Consider the following 12593-nt stretch of genomic DNA (forward strand, 5'->3'; position numbering starts at 1 on the left):
ACAAAAGAGGAAATAATTTATAATTAGAATTATACCAATATTTATTACAATAATTTATACCAATTATTGTGGCATAAAGGCTCATTGAACTGTACTCATATATTGATCTTGGATTGAATCGAATTTTGCCAGACTGTAATATCTGTACATACTGTATCGTTTTTCAAAGAATTGATATTGACAAAAGATGTAAGCCCAAAATGTATGAAATGGAATAATGTCTACCCAGTTACAACGGCAGCAAAGGACAAGCCTAACTTTTCAACACATGTCGCGTTTAATCATTTTACCTGCTTAGTCCTCACAGGGCACGGACCGGCACTGGGAGCGATAAATGTGACGTGGTGTGCCCACGTCCTAAAACAGACTACACCCCTGATTCCACGTTCTGACCTATGGTGGTGGTGGGGTCAAAACAAATTATACGACTCCTGCCAAAATGACAGCAGGACTTTGTGCCTTGGTCTCACTGCTATTACCAGTGTCTGTTTTTCCATCTACAGTAGAGGAGATACAATTGGCTGCACAGAAATCCGGTATGATGGCGGGCCCCTCGCGACGGCGTCGCATGGAGAGGGTGATACATTGATGCGATTGGCATCCACGAGGATGAGTATAAGTTGGCTAATCAGATCGCAGCAGGTTAGGAGTATATTTTTCTTTTAATTACTCCAAACAAAAATGTTGATTGGATAAATTACCTGCATCACAATGTCCAAGAACTTGGAAATTATACTGAACAGGGATTTGTGGCGATAAAGGAACAACTGGCAGCCACTAGTCTGACGGCGTTCCAGGATCGTGCAGCGGTTGAAATGCTTCTTGAAGGAGCAGGGGGCGTATGCAACGTTTGAAAATGTTGCACTCAACAACACGCCCCCCACTGGGTCCCACACCAGGGCCAACGATGGCCTGCAGACCCTAAACCGCAAGATGAAAAAGCATCCTGGAGTAGAATAATGTCCGCTGACAGATTTGTGGCCTCACTAATAATGATTTGGCCTAATTTGTGGTAGCCCTTTTTGCTACGATTTTGACATTATGTGGGTGTTGTATTATTCCCTGCTTAAGATCTTTGATGAGCCGACTTATAACCACTGCGATTGCCCCTACAAATTCCAAATTGCATGAATTATATCTCCTACTGAAGTGCTGACACTAACAGTGAATTCCAAGAGCATGGTAATTACGAGGATGGATTGGACGAAAATGATCTTATTTTCTGCCGAACGAGTAGAGCCTAAGCGGGTAAAATTAAAACAGCCAACGGTGATATCCCTCTTATTTTGAATTTGTCATAAAATGAATAACAAACATATAGTAAAAGGAGGGAATGTTAGAATTATTATGAATATTCTATATGTGTTGTAAGCATTTTTCAATAAGTAATAAGGCTATAAACCAATTCATGGAACCATGGACACTTTTCCTCCACATCGTCTCCTCAAGGCCCCACAGCTCGAGGACACATTGTTTTCACACACGCTTTTCGGCAGAACACAACGGGACTGTTTTGACGGGACTCCAGCAGAAGATGGCGATAATCGCATTATTGTTTGAAAATACGGCTTTGCTTTGTTTACCTTGAAAGCATTCCTCACACTGTTGTTTTTCTAACCAGCGAGGGTGTTATTGTACTGATTACATAACCATGTTTTTCGAGTGTCGCGATTAAATACAATGATTCAGTTACTGCAATTCAGAATGCACTGGGGGCTAAGACGACGCCACATTGCATCTCCTTGCAAGTTGTAAGCAGAGTTTGTTGAAAGATGTTTTTCCTTTTTTTATTAAATATTACTAATAATGATTTAAAAGGTTTGAATCATTATTCCAACATATCCAAAGTGGAATTTATCTAACTGTTCTACCATTATAAAAGCCCCATTCAGACGTACAGATTATCAATTACAGTAGTGTAGAGGTATTTAACCACCACACGGTTCAACGATTGCTGGTTCTAAAACACAGACATCAGCTCTAACTTTAGCAGCTCACGAACTAGTCAAAAGTCCATAACATTAAGGGCTCACGCAGTGTCTGAATGCAGAAGGTAATCTTCCATTTAAGAGTATATAGAGATTCTCACCCACTTCCATATCCTGCCTCACTACATCCATGTATCTTCTTCTAGATCAACTTCCTACCACCCTTCTACCGATACTGTCCCTCTCTCCCCTCTGGACATGTTCAAACCATCAAAGTCTGGTAATTTCACAAGGGTTATTATAATAACTTGAGGCTTAATTTCCCATCCTGTGTTTAGCAACAATACAAATTAACAGGTGGTAACTGCAGTCAACTTGCAGTTGCACAATATTTGACTGAATGAAAGCGGTGGCAATGTCATTTCAAAAGGTGTCTGGATACAACCTGAAATTGGAGTCCATTGAAAAAGAACATTGGCAGCAAAGGGATAACCTCAAAAATGCTGGTTACCCTATCAGGTCATTTGTGAAAAGTACATCTATTTCTTTCAACCAACACAACATTCAGGTACAATGTGTACTGGTAACACCCAGGGAAAAATTTTAAACCCCCAAAGGGCCAACTCCACAATTCAAGGAAGGAAAAAAAAACACAAGTACAATGATAGAAAAAATATTATTTTAAAAGGAGAAAAGAGGGCAATAGGGAACCACTAAGTGTGCTTGTGTTTGAATGCACACAGTGTTGGTAAGCAGGTCAAGTAAAGTATATTATCATTGTCAATTAAAAAAAATCTCAAGTCATTCAACCCACTGTTGCTTTCCTCCCAACGGAATATCACTATGAGTTCCATTTTTTTGTTCTATGGTTTTTGCCCCCTTACATCTAATGATGACTAGTTGACATCAAACAGACCTCAGCAGCCTAAGACTATTGGTAACAAATTTCAACGTAATGCCTTGCTCTTTAACAAAAGACTTCAAAGGCCCTTGAGAGAAGGGTTAAAAAAAATTGCAACTACGAGGCGATGTGGGGGGCATGTGAGGCCAGGACTGTGTGTTTATACCTGCAAAAACATGAAACTTTATCGCATTAATTGAAGCACTTAATTCCACACTAAGGTCTGTACACCATTAGGGCTGATGACTAAGGATCCTCATTCTGGGTGTGTGTTTTATTAATGACGGTGGCTTCTCTGGCGCGACATCAGCCAGCGTCCTCTGAGATCTGTGGAAGCGAGGTTCAAAAAACACACATTCCCTTCATTGTTTACAAAAACCTCAAGTAAGCTTTAACCTGGCTTACATTATTACTCTTTAAAACATATTAAAAATTACTCATCCTTTGGCAATGTTAATTGTCCTCGACAGTGAGTTCAAGCTTGTTCCAGTTAATTGCGCATAAAATGTTTAGATGCTCATTAATACTGTACATGTGAGCAATTTAGAGGCCTCTATCCACCTGAAATGCGTATATTGTATGTGAGAGGAAGCCAGAGTGCAGGGAGACATATGATAATATCTAGCACTAACATTTCAACAAATTATAAATGAGATAATGTATCAGAATAAACAAAAGTAAATAGTTGCCTTGAACATTGAATATTAAATAACACTACATGTATGTACGACCTGCAGAAAAGCCAATTCTACTTCTTGAGGGTTTTTTTCTCATTATTATTGATGAAAAGTAGAACTTTTAGTACTTTATCCACTGACGTCTGTTCCTCCACTCATCAAGAACATGAGCTGCTGAACTGTTTCTCACAGGAAAGGTTGCTTATTTATTCCACACATCCGGGTAATGCCCCATAAAAAGTATATAATAGACTGTTAGGGTTAGTAGTCTTACATTATTATATATTTGCTTATTAACATTAAAAAAGTCATTTTAATACATCTGCTTGCAACTGTGTAATGCTCGCTCCTGAGTGAACCTAAACAACGTGAAGGTCACTCCCCTCTCCAGCTGGACTTCTCAAAACTGTTGTTCACACTGCTCCCTTGGGAAGACCTTCAATTGTTTTGAGAAACATCGACTTCTGAAAGTGTGGTTCACACCTTTCCCTTGGGAAGATCTGGAGGACTTTCAATTGTTTTGAGAACTGAGATGCATGTTGTAAAATCTTATGTAAATAAACAGCGGGAGAGATGCGTCTAATGGCAGAATGATCAAGGACAAAGGCGAGTCAGGATCGATTCTCTCTTGCAAGACACCGGTTATGAGTCAGATGTCTGTTTTATTTATGCGTGCATTTGGGAATGCCTATTGGTGAATCTATCATAGACTTTAGAGAAATGTGTGGTGACAGACTCCTATAGTTTCATTTCATTGTTTGCCCTATATGGTCTGTCAACTTATTTCCTTGGAAGACGACGAGTGAGTGTCGCAATTAGAGATGCATAAGGCGTGCTTATCTCTTCAGTTAGCTGTACAAAGAGGGCGAGATGAGACGAGATCTACTGTTTGAAAGTGAATGTCATCATCTCCATAGTACTATTTGGAGCCAAGTCACTCTTGTAGGAGCACATAATATTCCACTGTAAATGCAAATAGCAGCACAGAGTCAACAAAGCCTCATTCACGTTGCCTCGAGTTGCTATTTACTTGCACAACGTCCGATTTCATTGATATTTAAGTGAAAAGTACAATTTCAGACCAAAAGCCACACCATATTTTATATAGACAGTTTTGTTTTTGTTTGATTCTACAAGCTTTTATCATCAAATCAAATGAAATAAATTGATATATATTTTAAGTGAATAATTCCAAGGCACCTTGCCATATCTTAGCTTTTGAACACAATAAATGGAGTTGTCGACGGCGTGCTGCATGTTACAAAGTGTTGTGTCAATAGGCCTTAACACTTTCCTGCGAGTTGCGTTCACACGCACAAATCATTTAAACCCATGGTGTCACACTATTTCATACCCAAAAAAAAAAAAACACTTGCCACACTTGGCAGCACTGCACTAGTCAACATGCGTACCTCAAAATCATTTCTCAAGTATGAGGCATGCCTTAAATGAGGCAACTATATCAAAGTTGTGTGGCATGTGTTGAAAGATTGGGAGAGACTGTAACTGGAGGCACCAAAATGGATGTGAGGCGCATCAAAGAAAAACACCATAGCACGACTGAGTGATATATGGGATCAAAACAGAACTCTCTAGGCTGTTCACACAAGAAAAAAATACATGTACTGTGGATCTACATCCAAAAAAAGCATGTGAAGTATCTAAATAAAAGTAATTAAACAAACCACAATTATCAATTCTCGGAAGACTTCAGCTCAGTGAGTTTTAGAAAGGATTAACTCACAAGCATTTTTTGTTAACAATTCGGTGAGTGGTTTTAATCAGGCCATCTCAGAAGAAGACCACTGCAGGCAACAGCACCATACAAACATACCGATAATTAGGATTTTTTTTCCTGTATTCCAATCAAAGTCAACATGGCACCAGGGTGTCTTAAGAGTTGACTGTGAGGGTATTCTCTTTAGTGAGTTGAGAAAGATTTTATTTTACAGGTCACTTCAACAATTATTCTACTAGACTTGCGGGATAAGTGTTGTGAACTAGAACTTCTCTGCGATGGCTCAACACAGTCTCTCCTGTCACAAAGGTCGCTTGGAGCACACTCCTCAATTGAACACAGAACTAGACTGAGTGAACTCTCAAGAGACCTGCTCGAAACTTTATTAAAAAAAATCAACAAGGACTTAGAAAGAAAAAAAAATCTAACGTTTAAATTTATCGAGACTCCACGGTGACCCAGCTAATCTCTCACTATTTATCAAATGCCTGCAGTCAAGATTTTAGATTCCTTTGTAGAACTCAAATTTAGAATATGGCTTAGTACAAAAAAATGCATTATCAAACATGCAGACACACCGTGTGTAGCCTCATTTGCAGTCAGAAACACCTCCTATTGACCAAATCGGGACTTCCATGAGATTGATATTGATGTATTTATCAGACAAGTGGAAACAAACAAGAAAATCTCTGCATTCCTTGCAGGGTCACTAAATACGTCAATGAAGCAAGACAGAACACATTTATCTTAAGCCTTGTTGTTTTTAGGTTGTTGTATCACAGCTGCCTTTTAAAACCCATAACAATCATTGAAATTCTCGACTCTAAAGATATTGTATTACGTCATTTGAACAAAACAGGAAATATGTGGCATTTAAGACTGCATGACTATGACACACTCAAGTGTTTTCGGTTTAAGGTTTCATTGTTCTACCATCAAATTAAAAACAAAAGCGATTTGACCTTGAGCTATCAGTAACTTTACGAAGTAATAAATCATTTTGTCAGAAACACTGTTCCCGAAATCAAATGAATTATATTACCTGTAGTTTTTATGTTGGTGACAATTGGCCCATAGAAGTTTGCATTAATTTCTATGAAAATTAGATTTTTAAAAAGAGAAATAAATAAATACCGTATCGATGGCGCTGATCATCAGACAGGTCCAGATCCAACATGAGATCATCTTCATCCAGCTCAGAGGAGCCCAAATTATTTAGAATGTCCTACAATAAAGATAAAAAATGTTTTTTTTTTCATTCATTTGTTTCATAATTGTGCATCAAAACAATTTAGAACAGACACATTCATTTTAAAAAAATCTGAAAAGCCTGAGGATACAAACAAAGAAAATTAAACAACTTGGAACATCTGTCATTTATACAAAAAAGCTAATATTATCTATATTAAAAACTGCTGGAACTTTCTTGCCTTTGAGACAGAGATTTCGTGACTTGGTATTATAATAGAAAAGATGGATTTCCTGTTTGAGCTATAAGGAAGTCTCATTCATCCATCCATTTTCAATAGTGCTTGGCATGTTTGAATATTCCAGATGAACAATGAACTGCTTCCCGGCCCTTCACGAGGCACAGACAAGCAACCATTCAGGCTCACATTTGCACTAAAGAACAAATTAAGTGTCTTCATTGGAGCTAGCGTGCACGTTCTGGTGTAAAACCGGTCAACTGTGAGGCTGACATGCTGCAGAAATGACCAGTTATATATTAAAACAAGCAACGATTCACCTAACATGACTTATTTATTTCCCCATAATAGTCCAACAAGTAAATCTAACATTTTAACATTTTACTGCAGTGCCCTACATTAGGCATGCAATAGAATTATTCTTTTAGGACACGCCTTGCATCTAATATTGCTATTTTAATGTATTAATGTCGAAGTCGGTCTAAAAATGTAAAGATGTTCCAGCTCCTTCAATATTACAATAAAAGTCAATACTGCCATCTAACGTGCAGGAAAGGAATGTCAGTTGCAGATAAAAAGAAATTAAAAATACAAAAATGTCAAAGGCTCATCTCAGAATGAGCTACTCCAGTTACTCAAGTATAATAATAATAACAAAGAGTATGCCACAATCATGATGTTTTAATTGTAAACATTTAACTTGACAAGCAATTTTCTTGCAAAACAACTCTTAAGCCTTCAAATTGCAGACCGATAAAAACAAGGTGTAAAGATGTGTCAAAATTAGCCATTAACAGGAAGAAAAATACACCTCAAAAGTCAAACCACAGCTTAAATTATTATCATGCTAGACATCCTCAAAACATGTGACACTTTTCTAACTGAAGAACAAAAACTGAAGAACTTTATTTGACTTTTTATGTAGCCACAGAAAGGTACCAGTGATGATAAATCTATCGAAATAACCAAGAAATGTAGGCCTGCTCAGCACTAACCAACATACCACTATCCTTTCAGTGAAAACTCAAAAATTATCCCTATAGTGAATGTGAAAGGGTAGCTTGTCTAAATGTGCCTTACGGTTAGGCAAACAATCTTGGGTAAACGCTCCCTTTTGTCCAATGGCGGCTGTGAGGACAGATGGTTGGTTTCTCAACTCAAAAACTAAACTGGATAAAAGACCTCAGTTCAATTCTTGCTCTGTAGAAAAACTAAATCCATGCGACTCTGGAGACTCTGAAAATCCAATAAGTGACTGTTCAGCTCAAATGATTGCTGTTTGGACTAAAACAATGCAACAGACTCATTGCGTATTGATCCACTATGGGGACACACGAGTGCAGAGGAGGGGAAAAGGGATATGAAGGAAACTCTAAAAGGTTGTGTGTCTTTGCAGAAAGTGCTTCTGTCTGTAAAAGACAAACAAAACCACACCACACATAAAGCTCGCATTAAAAAAAACAAAAAAACAGCAGGCATTGAGGCTACAAAAACAAAGACTGCATTGGAAAAGAACTCAAGGTCTTCACAGTGTCATACCGCAATAAAGAGACCTCATTTGAGATTTAATGACCCATTTTGCCTTGTGAGTATGGCTTTCCCGATACTGAGATGTCACCTTTTTACCTCAGTCATGCTATTTGTGCACCTTTAATCCTGGAGCGAAGGGATATAATATCAGACCGGGGGTCACATTAGAGCCCTGTTCCTTCTCAAAAGTGCCACGTGAATCGACATCCACAACAGAGCAATTGAGAACGCTATCCTTTTGAGCAGCGAGAAATGGCCTTTAAAGTGCATTCAACGCTTTGTGGGAAGGGAGAAAGATTTGCTACGAGCTATGACAGCCTGGAGCACACAGATTAACAAATTAGCTTTCTTCTATCAGACACCTCTTAGCCACTCGTGTGAGTAATAATGGTGGTGAGGGGAAACTTTAAGTCTTGACAAATGTATAATCCATTTTTTTAATGAGAGCACCTAACGAGGAACTCTGCCAACTCATTTGAAGGGTGCTTTCACACCTATTGTTCCCTTTTACAGGCATTACTCCCTTTATCTTGTTCTGATCAATTGGTGCATTTGTAAAGCTTATCCTGTTTCATTAGTCCAACACACTGCACTTGTGCAAGTGGTTAATAAATCTATCACTGAAAACAAAAAATGCTTATCTTTTCTTTGATTAGGAACATATTCAACCCTGATCTCGGATGACGTCAATTAGTGTTTGTTTTTCTTGTTGTTTTCAAACTGTGTTACATGACATTTCAAAACAAATTTCCACGCTCATGAGTTTTGAGTCATATTTATCTACGTAGGCTGAAACTGTGTGTGGATGAAATAGCAAAGCTTGCAGTATCTGTTGCCAAATTGTGCACAAGCAGCCGCACAGTCTATTCAAGTGATTTGGAATGGGTTGACAAGTGTAGAGTAGGAAACCTTTCAATTAAAGCTTACACTGAACGTAAGTTTTCAAGTAGTAAACCACTATACAACCATAATATATATATTTTTTTTGAGGGTACGGATTGTATTTGATGAATTAATTTAAAAATTCTGACTTGGAACTTTTAATGGTAGTCTGCTCTTTTTTTTAAATTGAACTACAGCAAACCACTGGATTTTTTTTAGTCTACAGTCAACCAAAGACACAATATATACATTAGAAATGATGTCCTGAAATGTATAATTAGCTTTCAATGACTTTCAATGACTTGGAATTGTTTTACCTCCATGTTGAAGCTTTTTGATTTAATAGAATGACATCTGTCATTGCTACTTGGGAGTGCCACAAGTTTTATACTAGGATAACTGCTCGGGGGCCCTAGCTTCCCAGCGCAGAAATAAATACGTAAAAGTAAAAAGAAAAATGCATTCAAAGTTGTCAGCGCTCATATCGACAAAAAATGCAGACAACCTCTAGCAGAATGCTTTGTGTGATTATGTCTTAAAATGGATGCAATCACTGTAGGCCCGCTATGTTATTATTTGGCTGTCAAAGATGCCTAAAGAGCGAGCAAACAAGAAATGCAGCAAGCGTGACAAATATCGCAAAGTTGCATCCTCCCACAGAAAAAGGATGTGATAACACCAAAGTAAAATAGTTGACAGCTCTATTAGAATTTCACATTAGCTATTGACAGGTTGGCTACCATTGACTTGTCCGTTCTAATGGTACCGTATTGTTTTATATTTAGGTTAAAATTACATTAGCTGTTGGTTTCATTGCAGTGCTTAAAAACTTCCGCGACAGTTACTGTTAATGAGAAGAACGTCGCTTAATCTTTCGTTGAACCATTAAAGTTAAGAGCGTGTGTCAATAGGCTTTTATTGTTTTCAAACATCTGCTTCAACTTTTCAATCAATTAAAAGTGTCTAAATGACTTGATAAAGGTTTAATGATGGAGAGCGTTTGGGTTTGGGAAAGAATTCTCATATACTGCAATTAAATTAGCAGGGGATAAACCAAAAAATAGTCAATCATTAATATTGTCTTGGGAAATTTAAGGTGCCAGTGTGTCCGAATAGGAGAGTTAGACACCTACCAAACTCCCTAGTTTGGACGACGAAGAGTTGTTCCTGTGTTTTAGCAGGCCACATCCCTCCATCCCAGGGGTGTCTCGATGGTTGTTATGGATACGAGGACCACCAGCCCCTTCAGAAGAAGAACGCAAGCGCCTCTCCAAGCGCATCACTTCATGGTAGGGACTAACACTGCTGCACAGTGAGGCTGCAAAACAAAGGCAACAACATTAAACCTTTCCATTCTTTTCAGTTCGTTTTATTAAGATTTGTTAGTTTTTGACTCGAAATGAATCAAGGGAGCGTGTCAGAAGCTTATATTGTGTGGTTATAATGAACAGAGAGAGCCACGGTTACAAACACGAATATGAAAGAAATGAGTTTTAGGCCTAAACAGAGGCTTCTTGCACATTGCATTTGCATACTGAGCAGTGTTTACAAAGTGTGTGTTGGCGCAACTGCTTTTATCTTCACGCATTAAGAAGTGAGTGGGCATAATTACGTGTTTCTACTCACACTGAAGAAGTCCTGGTATTTTAAAAGCACTCACAAAATACAGACAGACCTGAGACTTTGTTTTAAAATTACAACAGAGTGCCTGAATACATTTAAAATTTTGAGATTTCAGATTTGGATTGAGGCAGGTAGATGTCCTTGTAGCTATGTAATGAAAAGTGACTGGCGGCCAATATACCATTATACTACTTTTAGAGGCAGGTTTCTGATGCTACTGCAAAAGGATTTGAACTTGTTTGTTAACGTAGTCTTCTTATTTCATGTCTGTGTTATTTCTACAGGAAAAAAAGGGAAGAGGTTTGTTTAGCTTTGACAGGCAGCGTAAGGCACCTCTGATAGGACGTAGAGAGAGGAAAATTGCGTCTTTTTCACACTGTGTAAAGCACATGTGTCAAAGTGGCGGCCCAGGGGCCAAATCTGGCCCGCCGCATCATTTTGTGTGGCCCGGGAAAGTAAATCATGAGTGCCGACTTTCTGTTTTAGGATCAAATTAAAATGAAGAGTATAGATGTATATTAGATTTCCTGATTTTCCCTCTTTTAAATCAATAATTGTAATTTTTTAATCATTTTTTTCAATGTTTTTAGTTCAAAAATCATTTTGTAAAATCGAAAAATATATTTAAAAAAAGCAAAAATAAACATTGTTTTAGATCTATAAATAAAACTGAATATTCAGGACTTTTGATCCAGTTCTTTTAATCAATTTATTTTAAAAAATCTAAATATTATATCTAAAATGGTCCGGCCCACATGAAATCGAGTTGACGTTAACGAGGCCCGCGAATCAACCCGAGTCTGACACCCCTGGTGTAAAGTGAGCTTCTGATACTACCCTTCGGAAGATTAAAAAAAAAAATTATAAACATTGTAAAAGGGCTACAAATACTACCAGGAATTAGAAAAGTGGAAAATTGCAGCCTTTTTGGGCAGCCTTTTTCTACCTGTGTGTGGCTTCCTCAGGTGACAGGATCTGGGTTCACGGCAGCCACAAAGGTTTCCTTTCTCGTGAACCGAAAGGGTGTGTCTGGCCCTCCTTTCCGCCTTTTCTGGGTACGAACGGCAGCTGTCACTTCTCGGCGGTCCCGCCTCGCTTTCGCTAGTGGTCTCAGTATTCTTATTTCCTGACATCTCTCTATCCACCTCCTCTGGCTTTTCTTTCCGCTCGTTCGTCTCATCCGGCAACCGCACTCGCGGTGACGGGCAGCGCACGGCAGTTTCCGGTTCCGAGACGGAGACGGGTGTCTCGTAGTCAGTGTTATTGGCTGTGCTGGTTTCAGGCAGTAACGGCTTCTCAGCATCCGGAGACAAGAAAACCTGGAAAGATGACATTGATGTTTATCCTGCATGGTCATGCTTGATATTGTCACCTCTGGTCATTTTTTTTCCTTATTCTTAGCAGGATATAAAATAAAACATTTTTATGGCAGCACACAGGTTTGAAATGTGAAGGGCAAACTTTTTTATTCCCTTCTAATAAAACAACTTTTCATGCCTGGTGCCGGGAGTTTATACAGCATTTCACCATAAATATTCCACTATTTTGTTTGTTTTTCACGTCCAAGGGCACCGCAGGTTGGAGCTATTCTTTTAAAATAAACCCCATTCGTGTGTTAAATAAGCAAGAAGTTTTATTGAACTGCAGGACCTCCTTAGGCACCAATATGGAATAGAAGTTCACAGGTTCTGCCTTACAGCTCTAAGGATTGGTGTTTGAATCCTGGCCGCAGTGATCCTGTTTGGAGGTCTAGATCAGGGGTGGGCAAACTATTCCAAAAAGGGCCGCAGTGGGTGCAGGTTTTCATTCCAACCCATAAAGAAGACACCTTTTCACCAATCTGATGTCGTACAATTGCAATCGGTGGATTGCAGTCAGGTGCTTCTT

The 12593-nt window shown here is 38.6% G+C and overlaps 1 protein-coding gene across 6 annotated transcripts in view; it reads right to left on the bottom strand.

Moving 5' to 3' along the window:
• ccser1 (coiled-coil serine-rich protein 1) overlaps positions 1–12593 on the bottom strand; it is a 92742-nt gene that overhangs the window by 73320 nt on the left and 6829 nt on the right. For all 6 annotated transcript variants that reach the window (XM_077600071.1, XM_077600070.1, XM_077600072.1 and 3 more), the window contains exons 3-5: positions 11653–12025; positions 10217–10401; positions 6379–6469 (exon numbers count right to left, since the gene is read on the bottom strand). In XM_077600071.1, coding sequence (XP_077456197.1) covers positions 6379–6469; positions 10217–10401; positions 11653–12025 — 649 coding nt within the window. The remainder of the gene's footprint in view (positions 1–6378; positions 6470–10216; positions 10402–11652; positions 12026–12593) is intronic.

This window comes from Stigmatopora argus, chromosome 5 (assembly GCF_051989625.1).
Source record: "Stigmatopora argus isolate UIUO_Sarg chromosome 5, RoL_Sarg_1.0, whole genome shotgun sequence".
Classification (NCBI taxonomy): domain Eukaryota; kingdom Metazoa; phylum Chordata; class Actinopteri; order Syngnathiformes; family Syngnathidae; genus Stigmatopora; species Stigmatopora argus.